The sequence below is a fragment of the Ochotona princeps genome, chromosome 30, assembly GCF_030435755.1.
Source record: "Ochotona princeps isolate mOchPri1 chromosome 30, mOchPri1.hap1, whole genome shotgun sequence".
In the NCBI taxonomy this organism is placed as follows: domain Eukaryota; kingdom Metazoa; phylum Chordata; class Mammalia; order Lagomorpha; family Ochotonidae; genus Ochotona; species Ochotona princeps.
Genome location: NC_080861.1, coordinates 5,264,815 through 5,287,953, shown reverse-complemented (window position 1 = coordinate 5,287,953; position 23,139 = coordinate 5,264,815). Strand labels below are relative to the sequence as shown.

Here is a 23,139-nt window from a genome sequence, read left to right as displayed (position 1 = left end):
TACTTGTTGCCAAATGGATTTCCATGAGCCACAAAGATTTATAATGTCATCCATTTTTTTTCTCTGCTAGTGAAAGAAGAAATCGGCACACTTTTAGGATCCTGGTGGTAGTTATGCACAAAGGAACCAGATTCCTGTACTCTATTTAGAATTTTCTTCTTCCACCTTCCAGGCAGAGAGTGCCGTTGACTTGGTGAGGGGTGTGTAGGGGACATACCCTCTTAGTCACTTCACTGGGCAAGCATTCACCGTACCTGCCTGTGACAGGAAGAAGAAACCTACCCTAGTTTGTGAAGTCAAGGCCCAACATCATTTACTTAGTTCTTTCCCAGCATTCAGAAAAATAAGATACACATATATCTTCAAAGACACACATGCTCAATTCTGTATCAATGACCAAATTTGGCTTCGTAACACCCCACTTTTCCCAGGGTACTTAGAGCAGGCTCCTAACTTGGCTTAACACAAACATCCACAGAAGAGAGACAATATAGTCCTGAAAAAATAGTGCCTTCTACTTTATTAATATTCCTTAAGTCAAGAAATTCTAAGCTAAAACATTTTAATTAGGTTGAACTTTATCAAATTACCAGTATTTGACATTTTCTAACCTGTAAAAATGGCAGTTCCATTAGTTCGACATAAAACCTGTGATTTAAAAAAAAAAAAAAACCTGTGATTTGATTCTTCCTAAGATTACCCCAGTGTTAGACCTAATCAAAACTTTATTTCATACCAAATTATTTCTGCAATACCTGGCTCCAACACAAAGGGTGATAAAAATGATTAACACAGGCCCATGCTTGGTTCTCACTTCCTAGTCGGATCCTTGGTCTTCCTATTCAATAATGTTTGTCAAGTTGAATGGGGAAAACCCTCCTGCTTATTTGTACAAAGGGAGCTCACTAGTGCAAAATTAAGAGTCAGGAGCCAGTGTGACGAGCAGACCCAGCAAACCATCAAACGAAGTGAACTGACAATGTCTACTCCACCCGAGGCAGGGCCCAGCATGGTGGCTCAACAGGCTAATCCTTCCCCTGCAGGCTCCAGCGGCGTTTCCATTTGGGGAGTTGCCCAGTGCCTTTGCCGGATTTACCTCAGGCTTTGGAACCCTGGAGAACTTCCTCCAGGCCTCCTGAGCCCACTGACTATCCGGCCCCAAAAGGAAGTCCTCCAGTCCTGAGAGGGGCCTCAAATGTTGCTATCGGTTCTCAACTTCCTATTTAATCCTGGGTAAGGATTTTATCCTGCCAATGAGTATTTGAACTAAAACAATATTTAGGAATCCCTAAACAACTTGAAAGACTTTTGATTCTTAAATAAGGTAACAAAAAGTGAGAAAACAAATGACAGGAAGAAATGGAAGGTAAAAAATGAGAACAAGTTATTTTAATCTGAGCTACTAAGGTAACTAAAGAAAGAGTTCCTCCACCCACTTTCCCTTTCAGAAACTCACAATTCTTTAATGTGAGCAGAACAGAGGATGAAAAACAGCAAGAGTCCCTGTAAATAGATTCTGTGAGTTCTGAAATATCCTCATGCTTCATTGCAGATGTATGTTTTCCAAGTGTCAGAGTAAATTTGCCCCACAATATTATAATTCCAGAGCACCTATCAATTTTATGTAGGTCTTTAAAAAATTAGTTTGTTTATAGCATGAGTGATTTCTTTTTTGAACCGTAACTTATTCAGACAATGTTCTCAAGTTTACTCGCCTGTGCAAATGTTTAATCTGTATCTTACGTCTGTCTTATCTGTACAGGTAATAATTGTTCCCAGTACCTATGAAACTGTGACACATAATACAATGTAATTAATGAATAAAAAAATAAAAAAAATTGTTAATACAGTCAGGCTACTAAACTTCATATGAAACAAATTATTTGGCATTTGTTGAGAGTTGATTTGCTTATGGATGGTCAGTTGTTGCAAGTTTTACTGAGCTCCTGGGAGAACAGGAGATCTGTGCTCAGGGAGGAGAGGGCTCTGTGTGTGTCTCTGAAGTTTGGCTTACGGAGTCTGCTACTCAGACCTCCAGGGTTTTGACTGCATCCGTTAGTTTTTCTCACTGAGACAAAATACCCAAGGCAACCACCTTTAAAGAAAGGAGGCTGATTCAAGCTTGCTGTTTGGGAGGTTCACAGTCCAAGATCTGGGGGCCTTTTTGATTCAGCTTCTACTGATGACCACTCTTGCTGGCCGAATCTCCAAGCAGCACGGAGCATGACGTGGCTGGAAGTAGCACAGGTGTCTGTCTACATCTGTCTTACAAAGCTACCAGGATTCCACATCAATGTCCAAATCCAATCCAATCATCTTCTTCCAAATACCGCATTTACGTTTCCACCCTCTTAGTATACCACTGACATAAGACCTCACCACAGGGGAACAAATATTCAAACCATAGCAATTCCTAACATTTTGAATACTTCATCTGTTAGTAGCCGAGCAAGCTATGTTGAAATTCTACACTACAAAGATGTCTCTAACAATTTCCCTCTGTAATGCTTTATAAATTTTGTTTTATGTTCTTATATGTGTAGTAGCTTAAAATTTCTACTTCTTTGTAAGTTGAACTGTTGTTATACAGTGATTTTATTGTTTACTTTATCCCTAAAATGGCTTTTTGGGTATTAAAATTTGCTTGTCGTATATGAATGTGCACACTCTAGATGTAATTTGGTTATTGTTTTCTTTGTATTCTTTTTTTCAAAGTTAAAGTTTACCCTTTTAATGCTCTGATGTTTTAGGTATGTCTCTTGTAAAATGAAATTTAGCAGGATTTCATTTTTAAATAAGTCTAATCCGACAGCTACCTTTACTGTAGTTACAAGTACTAGACAGTATCTCACTCTCAAAGCTAAGACACTCTTTTATGATTGGTTGACTTCAACAGGATTCAAACTGAACAACTTCTCCCCTGGCGGCAGTTGTGGCATAGTGGTCAAAGCTGATGCCTGCAATGCCAGCATCCCATTTGTGCGCCAGTTCAATTCCCAGTTGCTCCACTTCTATCCAGCTCCCAGCAAATGTGCCTGAGAAAGCAGTGGAAGACGGCCCAAGGGCTTGGAACCATGCTCCCACGTGGGAGATCTGGGTGACTCTCCTGGCTTTCTCCTGGCCCAACGGACCATTGCGGCCGTCTGGGAAGTGAACCAACTGATGAAAAATGAATTTCCCTGCGTGTTTCTTTGTGTACCTCTGCCTTTCAAATAAATAAATGCATCCTTTAAGAGTCAGCCCCAGGAGAAAGAGCAAGAGAAAAACAACGTTGAAAAGTCACACATCCCATCTGGGTATCCAATTCATCCTTAATGAAGCTCCCCAATGCTTGTTAGCACCAAATGATCCTTGAAATGGCAGCATTAAAGGGAAAATATGCCCCACCATTCTATTCCTGCAGTGACTCATGCATATTTGATGTGCAGGGATCTCTTAGCTTTCCTAAAGTCGTTTTCAGGGTCTCCTTAAACTGTGCCTGAAGAATAATCCATGCGTTTCCTTAGTGCTTTTTGCTAAATGAGGTTTTCATGACTATTTCAATGGAACTGCATTTTTTTTTTTTTTTACTACTGCTGTACTACTTACCTCTTTGAGTCTTTTTTCTTTCTCAAATACATCCAGGGCAGAGAAAAAGACATTCAAAATGGCATCTTTAACTAAGGATAGAACTACAACATTGCTTACAGCTTCCAGTTAAACAGAAATAGGATTGTTACGCAATTTGCTTTTGTGAAAGCAATGAAAATGTGTGTGATAGTAAAACCAGTAACCATCCAGCGCCTGGTAGATGGCAGCATTCTGCCCGCTGACGGTGTGTGTGGGCAGGCTGGGGCAGGGGGAGGTTGTATAAAAGTTCCAACTAACTATGAAAAGGTCAGGGGTCACGGAGGTCTTTCCCCACTGCTCTGACAAAATGTCTTAGACTGGGTAATGTATGCAGTAGAGGAGTGTCTGTCAGGTCTGGATCCTGGGAGCTCCAAGGCGAAGGCACCAGCAGATTCCGCATGTAGTCAGCACCTGCTGCTCGCGCACGGCACGTCTATGTGTCTGCACGTGGCCGAAGGGCAGACATGCCCCTTCCATCTTTGGTGTAGTGGTAGTCATCACACCTGGGGGGTTCTGCCTGACAAGCCTCCCCTCACTGAGGACTGGTGTCCACGTGTGAATTTTGGAGGGAGGAACACTGAGATTCTAACCATCACATTCAGTGGCTGGCCTGGATCTCGTGGCCAGTGAAGGGCAGAGCTCAGATTCTCCCCATTTCCCTTACTCCCGTAAGAGAATCCAAGCAGCAGAGTGGCACTGCCGGGGTTCCCTGGGAGCAGCAGAGTGATTTACCTTTCTGTGTATCTCAGTTTTCCAATCTGCAAAATGAGAGTAATACTATCCAGCCATAGTATAGGAGATGTGGGGGGATAACTCATAACAGAGCTGGGGTTCATCAGCTGTTACGGCTTTAGGGGACATTGTTTGGGCTTTCTCATCACCAATATTTAAACACTTCTTTAAATATCATGTTCACCCGAATCTCTTCACCATATGTCATGCTCACCTGCCTAGTGACTGACCCTAGAGACTCTCTTACTCTCACCGTTGGCTCTCAGTTTGCCTGGAGCTGTTACGGTTCCGTGTTAAACTCCTATACGCATGATGGTTCTCTGATTTCCCCAGCTGCAAACTCCCACAGGACTCTGTGTTTCTCTCGCAGTGTGGCTGCAGTGTGACCCTACTGCATGCCCAGCCCTGCTGTCGACACTGAATCCCTCCCTCATTGGATTTGCATGCTAATAGGGGGACAGGGAGAGATTGACAATAGAGAAATAATACACAAAAAAGATACAAGAAAACTACCAGAGTTGTGAGAGCTATGCAGTAACACAGTGTGGCCCAGTAGAGTAACTAAGCAGTTACTTTATGTTGGTAAAAAATGGTTTCTCTATAGATAGAAGACGTAAGCTGAGATGTTGTTTCCCAATTGTTTCTCTACATTAGGGAAATTTTCCCTTATTATTTCATTGAACACATTTTTAAACCTAGCTTCTCTTTCGCACCTTCTGGGACTACCATAACTCTTACGTTTGGCCTTTTAATAGTATCTTTCAGTTCTTGAATACATTTTTTAGCTTGACCCAGCTCTGCTTCCAGGTTTTTGTTGTTTCCCCCGGTGACAGGAAATATCTTCCAATTCTGAGATTTTATCTTCTACCTCCTTCATTCTATTTTGGAGGCTCTCTACTGTATTGTTAATTTGCTCCACTGTATTCTTGATTTCTGATAAATCAGCTTTCATTTGATTCATTTCCTGTGTGACATATTCCTTAAATTCCTTGAACTTCTGTATTACGTGCTTCTCATTGTTGATTAGAAGCTTATAATAAGTGTTTTGACTTCTGTATCCCCCATTTTCTGGATCGGCTCAGCTTCAGATGTTGCAGTCATTTTGAGAGTGAACCAACAGATGAAAGATCTTTCTGTTTCTCCTTCTCCTTGCTAGACCCAGCCTGTCCTGCACCCCATCCTGGTTCTCATATGTGCCAGTGGGTGTTATGAACTGGCCCAGCCTGGCTGCCCCAGACCTGAGCCACACATATGCTAGCAGGTGCTGTAGCCTGATCTGGTCTGTACTACTCCTTGCCTTGCTTCTTGCGTCCACCTTCAGAGACTGTACCCTGACAAAGGACTTCCTCAAGCTCCTCTATTGGGTCTCCTCCCTGTGGCAGATCTTGCACACACCAGTGGGTCCTTGGCCCAGGCTGACTTAGTCCACCTCCTGTCCTGGCTAGAACAAAAGAAGCAGGAGGGGGAGGAGGAGGAGGAAGGAGGAGGGAAAAAAAGAAGGAGTGCTGGGGTCCGTGCCATGCACACCTACTGCACGGACCCCAGCAAAGGAGGAGGAGGAAGGCAGGAGGGCCAAAGAGAAAAAGAACTGTAGAGTGGATGTGTGCACCTGCAGACAGTAGGTGACCACCCTAGGGTAGAGGAAAATACGCAGAGATGAAATAAACCTAGTGCCGTCATTAATACACAGACCACACCTACATATGGACAAGAAAGGATGTTAATAAGATAAAATGAACATTCATGGCTTTGGTATAAACGTGGCTAAAGTATCTTATCTCTTTAAGTTTCAGATTCCCCATCTGTGAAACTGGCCTTTTAAAAGGATAGATCCTTCAAGGAGCTGTTGCAATGATTAAATGGGATTGTAAGGATTATTTTAGGGTTAAACGGATTGTGGAGAGGTCCCTGTTCGTGGTTAAGTAAACAGCCTGCCCCTTTGCTTGCCTCCACATCCTCATGATTATTTTTAAAATATTCATGTATTTACTTGTAAGGAAGTGAGAAAAAGGAAAGAGGCAGGAGAGTATGAGAATCTCCTGTCTGCAGCTTCGGTCCTCAACCAGCTGCAACAACTGGAGCTGAGTCAGGTCCAGACCAGGAGCCTGGAACGCTATCTGGGTCTCCCCACATGGATGGCAGGAGCCCAAACATTTGGACCATCCTGTGCTACATTCTCTGGTGCATTAGCAGGGAGTAGGATACGAAGTGGAGCAGCCAGGACTTGAAGCAGCACTCACAGGGGATGCTGGTGCTACAGGTGTTAGCTTAACCTGCAATAAACGATCTTGGCATTATTATTATTTTGTTATTAGCTATCTGTTGATTTTGTAGCCCAGTATCCTCTTTTCCCTTTTTCTCCTCACTCCAGCTACACTAGTTAATGTTTTCCCAATATTCCGCTGCCCCTTTCTTGATGAGGGTTTGAACTCCAGTAATACGTCCCTAGAAGAGTGCCTTTGCCCCTCACCCACTGCACTGAACACCACCTGACACCTTATGTAAACCTATGCACAGACCTGTGTGTAAGCACAGATATTGGTGTAACCGCTCAGATGAAGAACTTGCCTCACTGGTCTACTTGCTGTCGTCATAGTTCCTTGACGAGAATACAGTTACAGCACAATAGACACTCAAGCAATCTTTGTTGAAGATGTGGATGTGTAGAGTGAAATACTCTGCCTTATTCCCCTCCCAACCCCCCCAAATGGCATTATTTGTGTAATCAACGGCGCAAAGATGCATTTTCTTGTGGGTGACCTCCATGTACGACTGCTTACCCTCTTTCCTTGCTTTTCTGGTAGATCAGCCATACAGAAGTTGGGAGCAGAAGTTTTTGAGGAAGTCTACACTTATCTCAAGAGAGCAAGGTGTGAGAACGCTAGCGAGGCAGAGATCCGGGACCGTCTGGGAACGATGGTGCCGCGGGCCAGCGGCTGGTTTCAAGTTGACCAGCTCCTCTACTTTGAGGAACAATTACGAATCACCATGGGAAGAGATTCCACCTTTTAGAACCATCTCTGAGGAGCTTTCCAGAACAGCCAGAAGCCCAAGGGAACAAATTGTGAAAATCCATGGAATGCTTCAACTGGACTTGATAGGAAAATGGTATGAGTTTCAAATTCTTGTTTGAAGTGATGACTCCTATAGAGAAAGACACAAGACTGCCCGCACTCACAGTGCTGCATCCTTTGTCCAGTCTAGATCCTGATAACAGCTCGCCCATCACATCTGGCGTGGAGAAGCAATTCTTGCACTTGTGCCCTCAGGGTTCCCACAGGACTGACCCCCCTGCCCCATGATGGTCCAGGGCTGTCTCTAGCTGGGCAGAGGACAGAACTCGGGTCTGCTGTCTTACATATCTTTGAACTGGGAACTGCTTCCTGGTGAAGGTGGTTGAGTATCCACCCCTGTCCCCAGGGCTGAACTGCCCAGGAGTCAGACACACCAGCCTTTGCTGATGTGTTTTTGGTCTGTTTTTGCTCTTCTTTAACTAATCAGCACGATGATAAATGTGATGACTTGGATTTAAGAATCCAAAAGGTGATTCATGTGTGTGTGTGTGTTTTCCTCCCCAGCTTGATGCAACATTCGAAGATTATTCATTACTAAATGTATTTTCTTTGGTTACAAGATAAGTCATTTGCTTACCCTATGCCCTTGTGTGAAAGTATCAGGTGCGTGTAATGTCCGGACCCAATGATAAATGCTGAGAGCATCTAACATTTGGTTTCACGTGTGGCAGTATTGTGCTCAGCACTTGAAGGGTTTAGCTTCACTGAATCTTTTTCAACTAGCTCTAGAAAGACAGAGACATTGGCAAATAGAGAGGCAGAGAGGAAGCCGACCCCACCCCCCCACACCTTACAGCCATGGATGTTCACGTTGGGTATCCACTTATACACGATCGTGAAAAGCAGAAGTATAACTGTGAACTCCATCCAGGTCTGTCTGATTCAGGAATCTGTGCCCTTAGTCGTTGTGCATGTAGGTTTTTCAACCAATAAGCTCCATTAGACTTACCTAAGGAACTTTTGAAACGTATATATGTTTAAACATCCTGTACAGCAACAAAAATCTACTGTTAAAACAGTAAGACTGACTCACTGCATTCAGGATTGTTTTGATTGCTGTCAAAGCTACTGCAGTAGGAAGACATGGGTTCATTCAGAACACAGCGAAGCTAGCTAGGGGTTTATAGCCAAGAACAGGATGGGGAGGTTGGTGGATGAAAAAATACAGAGAAGAGAATTCAGGATAAGGAGATGCTTGTTAACTATCTAACTCAATACAGCAATCAGATACTGAAGGAGGGGCGTGCACAATCAGACGTTATGGGGGATTGGCTAGCAAGAGGGTGGCATTCTCACTAAAATGACGTTGCAAGATTCTTAGGAAAACTGGATTCAGTATGCCCAAGAGAGAACGAGTTGACCAGAGGGCTCAGTGGGGCCGGGGGGACAGTTTGGTCTGGCAGAGTCTTTGCCAGCACTTAGCCCCAGCCCACTCCTTGTCTTAAGGAGTTGACAGTCAGAGCCTGTGTTGCGTTATACTGAAAAGACAGAAGCACTGTTAGTGACTTGTCTACCTCCTGCTAATGACTGGGGGACTGACAGTGGTCCACTGGCTAGGTGACTCGGTACTGGGACCTCTACGAGATGTCCTTTTTAATTTATTTCAACATATTTATTTACTTATGTGAAAGGGAAAGTTACTCAGAGAGAGGGAGAAAGAGTTGCTGCATCACCTGTTTTACTCCCCTAGATGACTCCAACCGCCACGGATGGGCCAGGCTGCATTCATGAACTTCATTCAGGTCTCCCACTTGAGCACCCACGGACTTGGGCGATCCTCTACTGCGTTCCCAGGTGCATTAGCAGGGAGCTGAATCAGAAGTGGAACATCCAGGACTCAAGCCAGCGTCCAGGAAGCTTAACTCACTGTACCACAAAGCCAGCCCCAAAGTCCTTTGTTTTAGATTAGTGTCTGCCCTCTTGGAGCAGGCTTGTTAGAATATAGATTGCTGGGATCCACCCCCAGTCTTTCAAGGGCAACAAGTCTTGGAATGGAACTTTGGATTCTGCATTTATAGCAAATTCCTGGAGTGCTAACGCTGCTGGTATGAAGGCTACATTCAGAGCCACTGTTCAAAACCTGTCTTTCTGTTCCCTTCATGTGGAGCGGTAGCTGCACCTGCTCTTCACTGAGGCTTGAGACCCCAGATGCCTCATAGTGAAGAGCCTACAAAGGCGTAGTGGCCGGGGCGGGCTCTCAGAGAGTCAGGGTCACTTTAGCTCTCTGTAGGGACAAGGGGGTGTGACCACTGTGTTTTAAGTCTCTGTCTACCCCGTGACTTCACTCACATATATACCAAGCAGCTGTTGGGGTTCAGAAAATGATATTCCCAAACATGTGCACTTTGGCCAGCTGCCTCCTTCCAGTTAGTGAAGAGTGCAAGGCCCCGGACCCAAGGTCTCTGTGACTGTCTCCTCTAGTTTCTCAACCCTTTTCATCCGCTGACACAAAGGGAAGGACTTATCTATCTAAAGACAACTCTCCTACTTGGGCCTCAGTGGGTAGGGTCCCTGTTTTGTTTTTTGTTTGTCTGTTTGTTTGTTTTTCCCTCTGGTTAATTTGTCTACTGCCAGTTGATTTCATAGACTGAGAGGACAAAAGATTTTCTCTGCCTCCACGACTAAAGACCACCCTTTGATTGTTTCTAAGAGTTTGTAGAGGATTGGGGTTAGTTCTGTTCGGAATGTTTTGTAGAATTCTGTAGTGAAGCCGTCTGGGCCGGGCTTTTCTTTGTTGGGAGATCTTTAATCACTGAGCTCTTTATTAGTACCATTGGGAAAAAATACTTCCTCCTTCAATTGTCATCTTAATTTGAAGCTATTTCACTATAGCTCTAATAACTAAACAATCTGCAAGGTGGTGAGAGAAATTGGCTGAGGAGTTAAAAAGAACATAGGAAGTTGATTGTTAGGAAGCAGTCACAAGTGTAGGGGGATAAAGAGACCCCATGAGCTTGCTGCTTTGTAAAAACTATCTATATTTCACAAATGCCAATTGACCTTTCTGCTTTCTGTTTATGCAAAGGAAATGCATCGACTCCTTTCACATTTCACTAACCTGCTTGTGGAATTCCATCCTCAGAACACATACATGCTTAGTGCTTCCCTAACTTCAGAAAAAGCTGCAAAATTCAGTTCAATAAATGTACAGTGTAAAATAACATATTCACAAATACTCACTAGCTGTACCAGGGTCCTTTAAAATGTCCACAGTGCAATGGTTTGAATGCCCCCAACCAAAACTCAGATGGAATTGCTAACTTCCCACTTAGCTGTGTCCTAAGATGCACATTGCCTTGCAGCTTGATTGGGTCAGGTCAGATCTTACCACCAGTGGACCTCAACGTGAAACAAAGGATCTTGAAGCCTTGGCACCCAATGCCAGAGGCTTGCAACGACTTCACGATTCCACCAAACCAGCTTCTTTAAAGCCCCAGAACCTGGTAGATAATATATAGTGTAGAAAAACAAAGTGTGATGTGTATGAGTGAAATTGCCATCTTGAGATTTCATTGTTGTTTATAACCCATCGCTAATCTCTGCAGAATGGTGTTTTTTTTTAACTTCTACTTACTGAATTCTTTCTTTTATGCAGGATTAAGCCTATGACTATAAAGTAAGTTGAAAGTATGTTATCTCAAAAAGAAAAAAAAGAAGAAAGGATGTATTACGGGCCTCAACATTATATGTGTTTCTGAAATCTGTTCTCTTTTCATACATTTTGTTGTATTTTTATTATTATTGTTATTTTCCATGATACAGTGTTGTAGGTAAAAGAATTCCCCAACCTTCCCTTCTTCCCTCCCCATTCTCTACCGCCACTATTTTCCCTCATATTATTACAATACTGTAGGCCTTCAGCAACAGTCACAAGATGAATAAATAAAACACACACACACACACACACACAGACTCCCTCATTCAGCAAGACACCAGCTCTTGAGAGCTAGAAGTCGGCTACATCCTCATCTGTCAACAGATCACACCTTCTTCTTTCTTTCACCCCTGAACATCATCATCATTATTTTGGTGTGTTACCGGTGGCAAGGACTGAGTTTTGAGTAGCAAGTGAGCTATAGAAGGCAAATCGTCCAGTCCAAACCTCCTTTCAGCTGCAGTCCTGGCTGACCTCATGAAAAACCTTGAGTCAGAATCACCTGGCTAATCCATTCCTTAATTCCTGAGCTACAGAATCTAAGGAATGATGAACGCTAAAAGGCCAAGTTCGCACTTGAGTTGTTGAGTTTCTTCTGCAGTAGCCTATAGCCAAAGGCAGTCTTGCAGAGGTATTGAGAGGCACGCCTGGCCTATGTCCAAGGAAGGCAACGCTGAGGACCGGATGGGTGAGGGGAGATTAAGGAGTTGGGAGATTCCTAGGCTTCTACATGGATCACTGGGTAGAAGACAGAGCCGGATGCAGAGGACACGCACTCGAACTATTGCCATTGAGATGCTTGTGGAGCACTGAGTGAAGAGGCCAGGCGTGGGCCTGGAAGTGTCTGAGGAATTCTGCCCCTACAATGAAGCAGACCTCTCTGATGGGTACCAGACAACACAGCAGCAGATATTATCATGTACTATTCTCCCTACAAAAACAAACCCAGGCCTGGTTTGGGGGGAATGTTACCTTTAAAGCTGCTAGATGTGATTTCAAATATGTGAATGCTAACAAAAAGCCATAATAAACATAGTATGGGATTAAGAGAGGAAGAACTAAATTTGGAGTGTATCTCACCTCATTTTTTTAAAAAGTCATAATAAACAGAATGTACCCACACCCTCACAGGATGAAGAAATGGAGACCAAAGTAAATCTTTAGTTTATCTTCCTGGCACCAATAACTTGTTGAGACTCACAAAACTGGTCAAAGCCAGTCAGAATCACGGGACAGCAAACGGCCAAAAAGCCATTGGTTCTTGGATGAGCTCAAGGCAATTTGTGCCCAGAATCCTTACTGATGATACCATCGTTCTGAAACATCCAATGCATAAAGAGGATAGAGCCAAGCCGCCCCTGCACAGAACCGAGAGCACACATCCTTCACGGACCCATTAACCCTCCTGATCATCTCTGCCTCTTGCTCCCTGCACAGTCAATGTCATTGGCACAAACCATGTACAAAGTCAGATCTGAGCATTGCTCCCAACTCCTTTCTCGGCGGTCTCTTCACAATCTCTCCTCTGAAGACACTGGCTTCTTTGTTTGGCTTCCTGGTGTCTGTGGACAAATCCAGACTCATCCAGGTTCTAACATAACAGCATTCAACCCTTTCACAAAGCCCTGCTCTGCAAACCTCTCCACTGGGCTGAGGACACGTCCACCTGCTCCTATCCAGTGTTCTTCAAAACCAGTGATTCCCAACCAGCACCTACCAGTCACCCTAGGAGACACCTGAAGAGGGTTCCTTGTGAACTCGCCTGACAGATGGCAGGTGTCAGATGTCGCCTTCCTCCAGTCTGTCCTGGAGCTAGGCCCTTACCACTCTCTCCCAGCCCCACTTCACAGATCCTGCTGGGGAAAAGGGTCTGTGAGATGAAAAGCTTTATTCAAATGTAAATTGCAACCTTTCACTTCAGGAATCGCAAAAGACCTTTTCTTTATTTTTAATGCTTTATTATAGAAAATACCTAACTGTATAAATGAAAAGGGAATAATATAATAAGCTTTTAGTGGCCCCATAATTCTGCTTCAAAAACTACCCATTCATGGCCAATTTTATTTTATTTATGCATTCAGCCTCTAGTCCCTCACGGAGTTATTTTTGTAGTCATTCATAAATATTTCAGCGTGTCTCTCTAAAAAGTAAAGAACACTTTAAAAAGTAACCACAATACTATTACCACATCTCCAACAATGATCAAAGCTTTCTACATATTAAATACCTGATCAGTAGTTCCAAGATCCCACTGTGCGAATGTTCCTTTGAAGTCTGTTCACGGTAGACTCCAACTAAAGCCCGTCATCCCTTCGATGCTGACTTTTCAGAATCTCTTCTGATTTCTACCACCAGGTCTCTCTTCTGCTTGTAATGAATTTATCGAAAACACCAGGTAATTTGTCCTGTAGACGCTCCTTCAGTCCCGGTTTCACTGATTGCGTCCTCCTGCTTTGTTAAAAACACAGTCTTCATTTTCTGGATATTTGACATTTACGGAGATATTATGCAGACAATAGCACTCCTGTTTACATCACCCGTTGTTCCTATCGAGCGGGATCCCGCACTACCCTGGTACATTTCTTAAAACAAGGAGTCGATGGGGACACGTAAGTACTAAGCCACGTCCTCCCTTTATTGGAAATCCCTCAGTGGTGATTAAACATTCTATTTCTGTTCCAGGAGACCTCACCGCATTCCCAATGTGGAGAATATGTGAAAGAAACAGGGACATATTCTGCATGTCGTGAGCTCACTGGGCCCTTGTGAGTTGGCTCTGAGAATTTCATTGCACTCTATTGCACTCTATGACTGTTGTACACGCAGTTTTCATTTCCCACCAAACTCTTATGCTAAACTCCTAATCTCCAGTAGCTGGTATTTACAAGTGGCATTTTGGGGTTGCGATTATCCAACAAGGGCCTCATGTTCTTGTGAGGGGGCTGTTGCACAGTAAGTTTTCATTCTTCTGCATGAGGAATTATGTCTTCTCTTATTTATACTTAGGAGTCATCAGGGATTATCAGGGAAGATGGGTAACTACTGGTTTTATACTCTGGGTTACAATCCTAAATTGTTTGGTTATAAGTTGTAGCTATTTGGAACCCTTGCAGTGGTGTCTTATGTCCCTGTCTCTTTCACATATTCTCATCATTGTCTCTCTCTCTCTTTCTCTCTCTTTTTCTCACACACACACACACACACACACACACACCCTTTTGGTGCACTTCACGCACTTTGGTGCTTTTATAGATTTTCATGTTGCCTTGGAAACAGCTGAATCCATCTTGAAAACCTGCTCAGGCAACTATGAGTCAAAGCTCTGGGAAGGGGGTGCCTGGCACTAAACTCTTAAAGCTGATCCACTGAGCAGAGAACACATGGTGCATTTTGGGGTGCTGGGGGTATGGAGGAGCAGTGGTTCTCAACATTGGCTATTTAATGATCACCTAGGCCTCTGTGCTCTTTCCTGCCTAGCCTATATGCAGCCCTGGATGAGACAGTTGTTACAAAGTTTTACATGGAGCCCTCAGATAATTTGTTGGAAAATCTAACTAAAGGCAAGTTTATTCTTGTAAAAAAAAAAATTAAATCCAAGAACTGTTTTTTTCACAATGCATGTTGTCGACAAATTTTTTGAAGATCCATTCCACAGATTTTGTGCAAAGGGATGCTAATGTTTGAGCAAGGCCACTGCCAAGCCCTCAGGAAGCCCAGCAGGTTAATGCACAGCCTCATCGCCTTGATCCAATGCCTGTTGGTGGAGGCCATCTCTGAGCTGCACTCGGAAGACTCCTGCCCCAACTGCAAGAAAGGCCACCTTGACTTCAAGCCTGGCATGGCTCATGGGCTTTCCACCTCACAACACTCCCAGCAGCAGAGCAGCAAGCCTGGGGTCTGTCAGTCCAGTGACTGGGGAGGGCCCAGGCCTGTGTCGGGTTGCTTTCTGGGCCTTTTCCTATCGCTACCCGCTGTCTTGGAGCCCAAGCCCCGTCAAGGGGCTGCCTCTGCTTCCCACTGAGAAATAAATACCAACTCTTGGTACGATGAATATATATATTTTTTAAGATTTATTTTTATTGGAAAAGCAGATTTACAGAGAGGAGAGAGAAATATCTTCCATCTGCTGGTTCACTCCCCAGATGGCTCCAGCAGCCAGTGCTGAGCAAATGCTAAACCAGGAGCCAGAAACTTTTTCCAGGTCTTCCATGTGGGAGGGTGAGTGCCAAGGTTTTGGGCTATCCCTCCGTTGCTTTCCCAGGCCACAAGCAGGGAGGCATGATCAGAAGTGGAGTGGCCGGGACATGAACCGGTGCCCATATGGGTTCCCAGCGCTTGTAGAGGGAGGACTAGCCAACTGAGTTGTCGCACTGGGCCGAGCGATGCACACCTTCGGAGCGGGGAAGGTCGGGTTTGGAGTGGAGGAGCCTTAGTCCCTGTTCCTGAGTGGCCCTCAGCTGCGATGGGCTGGACCTCTGTCCACACTAGGGAAAGATCTGAGGGGTTTGGGTGAAGGCCTGGGGCTTCTCCCTCTGATATCCCCTCACTCTCCTCCCTGAGCTGCAGGGTTTCATCCAGAGCAGAGCCGCTTCTCGCCCCTTTTTTCCTGTGACTTTTCCACATGTCACTTCGTGGGCACTCAACTCCCACTTGGCTACCTGTGCCCCCATTTCCCGTCAACAGCAACCTGTAGCTGTACCCCCTTCCCGTTTCTGTCCGGCCGCGACTTCCACTGAGGCCAAAAACTCCGCCTTCAGCCTAGCTCCCTTACACCAGGTTCTGCCAGCTACAGAGCTGAATCAGCTTGACCAAGCTTGTTTCTTAGGCGCGCACGAATAGTGTCACAGAGCCTCAATAAGTCTCCCAGCTCTCGGGAGTTCCAGAGCATTCCGTGGACTCCAGACTGTTACGTCAGCAGCCTGTCACAGGTCCGGCTTAGGCTTTGAGCCCTGTCACACCTCCAGCCACCTGCTGGCCCTAAGGCTGAACCTCTTCCCCTCCTTGCTTTAAAACCTCCTGCAAACCCTGCCCTGAATGGCTGAAGCCCACGCCCACCATAGGCGCCTTCTAGGAGTGACCTAGATCCCACTCCAAGACAAGGCAGGAACTGACCCAGGCTCTACCGTCAGCGCTTGGATTGGCCCACACTGAGATCCTCCCACCTGCCCTTTTGGCCTCCCAGAACTGGCAGAGAAAGCCTGATTATGGCGCACTCCAGCAAGTTGGATCTGGCCGAGGCTCTGGCGCTGGGGCCCATCTGGAGGCACGCGTGCCATGCCATGCTCTATGCACCTGACCCGGGCAAGCTCTTTGGCCGCATCCCGCTCCGCTACGCGGTCCTGGTGAGGAGGGCGCGCTGGCCACCCTGCCCCGACCCCTGCACACCTGCGGGGCGCTGCGGCCAACCCCATCCCACCTCCCATCCCGCAGATGCAGATGCGCTTCGATGGGCGCCTGGGCTTTCCCGGCGGCTTTGTGGACTCGCAGGACAGCTGCCTGGAGGACGGGCTGAACCGGGAGCTACGCAAACGTCTGGGCGAGGCGGCGTCGGCCTTCCGCGTGGAGCGCGCCAACTACCGCAGCTCGGACGCCGCAGTGGCACAGCAAGTCGTGGCGCACTTTTACACGAAGCAGCTGGAGCTGGAGCAGCTGGTGGCGGTGGAGGCCAGTGCCCCACGGGCCCGGGAATATGGGCTGGAGGTGGGACCAGTCTGGGGCCTTGCGGTACACCAAATTTCCCCTTTTTCCCAGCCCTCCCTTGGAAGGCTGCTCTCTAGAAGAATCACCAAGCATTTGCATCTTGCTGCTAAGGGTGTGGGAGAGATGTGAGTAGGATTAAAGTTAATGGAGCTGGTTAACACGACATTGGCCGGCTTGCTGCGCCTCACTGAGATGTGAGCAGGGGGGCTGGTTCTGCTGTGATTTTAACAGAGGTGAGACCACTGAACTAGAAAGATCTGCCAGAGGTGGGCAACCTGATATCTGCCAAGGGCCACAGCGCCATATGTATGTTTTATACCCTCGTGTGTGGGTCATAAGAAATGTTCAAGCTACAAATTGGGTTTGTTATCAATTTATTGAATTTTTGAGTCCAGTTTGTGGTTGTCTTAGCAGGGCTGGACCAAATGATTTCTGCCCAAGGGCCAGAAGTTCCCCACCTCTGCAGGGATTTAGTTCGGGGTGGGAGCTCTCAGGGATCCTGGTGTCTCCCCATCTCCCTCCTCTTGCAGGTGCTGGGCCTGGTGCGGGTGCCCCTGTACACCCTGCGTGACGGAGTGGGAGGCCTGCCCACCTTCCTCAAGAACTCCTTCATTGGCACTGCGCGGGAGCAGCTCCAGGAAGCCCTCCACGACTTGGGGCTGGTGGATTCTGCATCCAGCTCAGGCCCTAAGACTTCCACCCGTGAGTCTCAGTAGGGACTCGCCTGCCTGGAGTAATATATGCAGGTATAAAAGCTAGCAAAACAGAGGAGTCTCTTCAGGGAGTTTATTTAGATTCCTTCCACCCTAGTCACCAACTCTAATGGTAAGGCTGTTTCCCACTGAGGTGGGGAACCGCACCCCTTTGAAAGGAACCCGTCTGACTTGCGGCATGTAGGAAAAAAGGCCAAAGGGCCTTCTTCAAAGTTGCAGTTCCTCGAGATGCTTCAGCTTGAAGTTAGCAATGTATAAATGTGGCACATTGTGAGATGTCTTATCCTTTTTTTTTAAAGGATTTATTTTATTTTTATTGGAAAGGCAGATATACAGAGATGAGAAGAGACAGAGAGGAAAATCTTCTGTTTGCTGGTTCACTCCCTAAGCGGCCACGATGACTGGAGCTGAACTGATCTGAAGCCAGGAGCCTGGAGCTTCTTCTGGGTCTCCCACACAGGTGCAGGGTCCCAAGGCTTTGTGCCATCCTTGACTGCTTTCCATCCTAAAAGCAGGGAGCTGGATGGGAAGTGGGGCCGCCGGGATTAGAACCTGTGCTTATATGGGATTCCAGAGCATGCATGGCGAGGACTTTAGCCACTAGGCTACTGAGTCAGGCCCCTCTAGTTTTACTTTTTAAAGGAAAATGGGCAAGACAAAATCATTACTTATCAATAAAAGCCTTGAATGGAAATGGATTAAATTTTCCAATTAATAGATACAGGTTTCCTGGATAAAGAAAGGAGAGCAACAGTATGCTGCCTGCAAGCAACTGCCCAGGAAAGATACATAGAGACAAGGTGAGGGATAGAAGAAGCTTTCCCTTGTGATGGAAACGAAAAGCAAATACGGTGACTAAAAACAGACAAAACAGACCAAAAGGCAAGAGCTAGAAAAAGACACCAGATCATTCAAGAAAATGTAACAATTTTGAGTATATATCCCTAAATATCAAAGCATCCAGTTTTGTAGAACAAATGTTACTTAGTCTAAAGGGAGAGGGAAGTTCCAATACAATAATACTGGAGGTTCCAAAATCCCGTTTTCATCCATGGACACCTCATCCAGAAAGAATACAGCAAGCGTTAAACCACACAAGAGACCTAATGGACCTGCCAGACATTCCAGAACATCGGTCTCATCCCGTAGCTGTAGAATACATGTTGGTTTCATCAGCAAATGCAATATTCCCTAGGGTAGATCATCTGTGATTTCACAAAACAAGACTCCATAGATTCAAAACAATTAAAAGTGTATCAAGTATCTTTTCTAATCACGGTGGAATAAAATTGGAAAAAGACATGGAGACTAAATAATATTCTCCTGAATAAACAAGGGGTCAATGAAGAAATGATAAATGTAAAACCATAGAAATAAAAACATGAAATATTAAAACTTAAGAGGAAAACTGTAGAAATAAGCACCTACGTCTTTAACAATGGAAATATACCAAATAAATAACTTAATGCATGCTAAGAACCCAGAAAAAAAAAGACAAAGCCAAAGTAAGCAGAAATAACATGAAAATTAGAGAAGAAATAAAATGCAAGTTTAAAAAATACAAAACGGGGCTGACATTGTGGTGCAGTGGATTAGCTGGAAGTTCCTGTGCTGGCTGCTCTATTTTCAGGCCGTCGCCCTGGCAGGAGCTGGGGAAGCAGTGCAGGAAAGTCCAAGTACTTGGACTCCGGCCACCATGACTCCCAGGGGCCTGGTTATTGTAATCATTTGGGGAGTGGACCACAGGATGGAAGAGCTCTTTATCTCCGGGTCTTTTACTCTGTCACTCTGCCTTTGAAATAAGGAAATCTTATGTGTACACACAGAAGATGAAAGAAACAAGGAGGTGATTCTTTCAGGAGATCAGCAAAATTGATAAGTCACAAGCTGAAAAGACTCAACAGAAATGATAAAAACATAACTGATACACAACTACAAAGGATTTGCAATATGTTGCCATGTAACTTGAAGAGACAGATACATTTTGGGGAATACATAACTTATCAAAGCTAAATCATCAAGACGTGTATAACCTAAACAGATAAATGAAGAGATTGAGACAGTAAGAGTCTCCCAGCCAGGGGCCAGCATGGTGGCTCATCAGACTAATCCTCTGCCTACAAAAGCAGTGGAAAATGGCCCAAGTCCTTGGGACCCTGCACCCATGTATAGGAAAGGAAACAACAGTGATAACTGACATGGTGGAAAAATATTAGCAGGATATGATCCGATAAATGGTTAATATGCAGGATATATGAGGAACTTGATACACTCCATAAGAAAGCAAATAGTTCCGAGAAGAAATGGGCCAAGAATCTAAGTAGATATTTTTCAAAAGGAAAAACACAGATGGCTAGCAAGCACAGGAAGAAATGTTCTGTCCACTAACTCTCATGGAAATGCAAATAAAACCACAGTGAGGCTTCACCTCCTTCCAATTAGCATGGCTGTTATTAGAAAGACAAAAAAAATAACAAATGCTGGCAAGGTTGTGGACAGATGGGAACCCTGCAAATTAGTACAGCTATTATGGAAAACAAAATGGAGGCTCCTCGGGAAAACGAAAAGCTGATTTGTCATATGGTCCAGCTATTGCACTTCTGGGAACACACCCAAGGGAAGCGCTACCAGCACAGGAAGGACCCAGCTGCAGTCCCAAGTTCATTGCGGCCCTCTCACAACAACAGAGATACGACATTGACATAGTCATCTGTCAATGGACGACTGCAAATGGAAAATGTGCAGCCGCACCTCCCACTCCACAGGCCAGCTCAAACCACTCTCCGTTTTAAAGTTAATACCCTCTACACATCAGTTTATCCATCGAAGACTTGGAGAAGTTTGCAAATACGAAGATTAGATAAATTTCTTTCTGAATTTTGAGAAAAAAATTTTTCAAACTTCTTAATGCATCATTTGAGGTTTGGTGGATAAAAATGTACATGCTGTATTTTCTTTCTGGTAGTACTTTTACTACATAAAATGTAATGCCTTAAGATATGTATTATTTTCAACAAATTCATTCTTTCAAAAAAGTGCGTAGAAATGCATGTATTACATTCTATTATATACACAGACAATACACAGTATCCTGCATGTGGGTGTGTTCACAACACTTTGATTTAAAAAGAGAGAGGGGTGATGGCTGGCCTCTGGACTGGACTTCATCAACTTCTCCTCTAGTGGGGAAGAACAGATTACTGAATGTGAGCCTTACCTGCCTGTTAAGTGTTAACCAGCAAATACAAAAAGAACATTTACAGTCCTACTTTAATACTTCTGACTTCTAATAGTGGCGGGAATAAAAGCACACACTTTGAGTTACATTTAAGCTGAAAACAAAAGAGGAAGGATCCAGGAAGGAGTGGGGAAGCATATTCCAGAAACATGCATGTCTCATGGCTCAGAGATGGAGGAAAAAAAAAAACACCTGGCAAATCATCCAAAAATGTGATTCTTAAAGTAACAGCACTTTATTCTATGTGGAAGATTTTCTAGAAGAGAAACTTTGAGCCCAGTCAGATCATTTTGTTGCACGTGATATGCCAATACCTGGAAAAGATCAGATGTTATTGAGCTGGCACATAGAGACTGTCTGGAGAGCCCAAGATCGCTTTAGTGTCAGGTATGGTACTTTGGTAAGATAAGAAAGACAGGGCTCCACTGGGACCAACCGTCCTATGTGTGGCCTCCTCAACATGGTGATACCAGTGGATAAAATCCATACCTAGTTATCCAGGGTTCCCAGAGAAGTGTTCCAGCAGAGCAGGCTGGAGAGTGCAGGCATCTGAGCTGGTCTTGGGAGCTTCACAGGGTGATTTTTCCCACATTGTTGGGGAAACAAGTGTTTAGGCCAGCCAAGATAAATGGGGAAGGGGCTAAGACTGCTTGTCTTTATCTTAAAAGTTTGAATTTATTTGAGAGGCAGAAAGAGCTCCTGTTCTCTGGATTCACTCCTCAAAGGTCCTCAACAGGCAGTACTGGGCTCAGAGCTAGCAATTCATTGCAAGTGCAGCAAGCGGATAGCATGAACCCAATAAAGCAAGTCTGCACTGTTGTCCCCCAAGATCTGTCTCTGAAGGAAACTGGGGTCAAGGGCCATAGCCAGGCATTGAGGTTAGGCCCTCAACCATGGGGCATGGGTTTCTCAATCGCTAGGCTGAACACCAGCTCCAAGGCCTGTTTCTTGAGGAGGGCAGGAAGGGTGGGGCTGAACACTAGCACAGAACTTGCAGCAGAGCAATTTCAGCATCCTGCAACATGTGTGGAAATGGGAAAAGGCTTGCGTAATGAGACTGCAGTGAGTAGGGGGAGTGAAGCAGGATGAACTGTCACTGGGAGCCCCATACAACAGGGTCCTAAAGGCTGATGCAATACTGCTGCTGTGGGGTGGGACATGGATAGGAAGGGACAAGAAGAGCCAAGGGAACACAGAGAATTCTATCCCAGCAGTTCCAGCAGAAGCAAGTGGTGACCATGACCAGGAGGGGACAGGCATGAGGGGATGTGGATGGGTGGTAGCACTGCAGGAACGCTTGATGGAGCAGAAACCGACTAAAAATCCAAGGATGCCTTTGAGGTTTGTGTATTAAGACACTTGAGCCTAGTGCAATGGCCTAGTGGCTAAAGTCCTCACCTTGCATGTACCAGGATCCCATTTGAATGCCGGTTCATGTCCTGGCTGTTTTGCTTCCCATCAAGCTCCCTGGCCTGTGGCCTGGGGAAGCAAATGGACAGCCTAAAGCCTTGGGAGCCTGCACCAGCATGGAAGACCTGGAGGAAGCTCCTAGCTATTGGCTTCAAATTGACTCAGCTGGGTGCACTTGGGGAGTAAATCAGCGGATGGAATATCTTTCTTTCTGTCTTTCCTCTCTCTGTAAATCTGCCTTTCCAATAAAAATAAATCATTAAAAACAAACTCAAGTTGTGGGCTGAATTCTGTCTCAGCACTTCCAGCGGTGAACACAACCAGGAAGGGGAAAAGGGCAGAAGGGCAAAGGCAATGTGGAAGTGGAAATAATGGATTTGCAGTCTCAGTTTCAATCTGGTAAGATGAGAAATTAAACAAGCAGGGAATCTGGGGCCCAGCGTGTGAGCTCAATTGACTAATCCACCCCTTGCAAGTACCAGGATCCCATACGGGCACCAGTTTGTCCTGCTAGTCCATTATCCATCCAGCTCCATGCTTATGCCCTGGGAAAGCGGTAAAGGATGGCACAAATCATTGGCCTCTGCACCTGCATGGAAGACTTGGATGAAACTCCTGCTACTAGCAATGCAATCAGTCCAGCAGCGGCTGTTGCAGCCAGTTGGTGAGTGAATCAGAGGATGAAAGATCTTACTGTCTCTCAACTCTGTAGATATGCTTTTCCAGTGAAAATATTTTTAAAAAGAGAAGAATCTGAAAGAATTAATCCAAAACAGTGAGGCACAGGAGAGGTTTGGAAAACAGGAGGAAGAGTGGGCTCAGAAAAGTCAAGGTTTAGGGCCCAGCGGCGTGGCCTAGCGGCTAAAGTCCTCGCCTTGAAAGCCCCGGGATCCCATATGGGCGCCAGTTCTAATCCCAGCAGCTCCACTTCCCATCCAGCTCCCTGCTTGTGGCCTGGGAAAGCAGTCGAGGACGGCCCAGAGCACTGGGACCCTGCACCCGCGTGGG

General features: G+C 45.3%; 2 protein-coding genes across 6 annotated transcripts in view; both read left to right on the top strand.

Moving 5' to 3' along the window:
* The window catches only part of NEK11 (NIMA related kinase 11), a 112,314-nt gene extending 104,645 nt beyond the window's left edge, over positions 1–7,669 (top strand). For 4 of the 5 annotated variants that reach the window (XM_058657106.1, XM_058657108.1, XM_058657105.1 and 1 more), the window contains one exon: positions 7,146–7,669. In XM_058657106.1, the coding sequence (XP_058513089.1) occupies positions 7,146–7,474 (329 nt within the window). In that variant the 3' untranslated portion in view covers positions 7,475–7,669. The remainder of the gene's footprint in view (positions 1–7,145) is intronic. The other variant, XM_004588390.3, reaches the window with a different exon arrangement.
* Positions 7,670–16,273: 8,604 nt separating this feature from the next.
* LOC101526244 (U8 snoRNA-decapping enzyme-like) lies at positions 16,274–17,536 on the top strand. Its single transcript, XM_058657098.1, has 3 exons — positions 16,274–16,412; positions 16,501–16,770; positions 17,301–17,536. The coding sequence occupies exons 1-3, from the start codon at positions 16,275–16,277 to the stop codon at positions 17,484–17,486; spliced, it is 594 nt and encodes a 197-aa protein (XP_058513081.1). The 5' UTR covers position 16,274; the 3' UTR covers positions 17,487–17,536.
* The last annotated feature ends 5,603 nt before the right edge of the window (positions 17,537–23,139 follow it).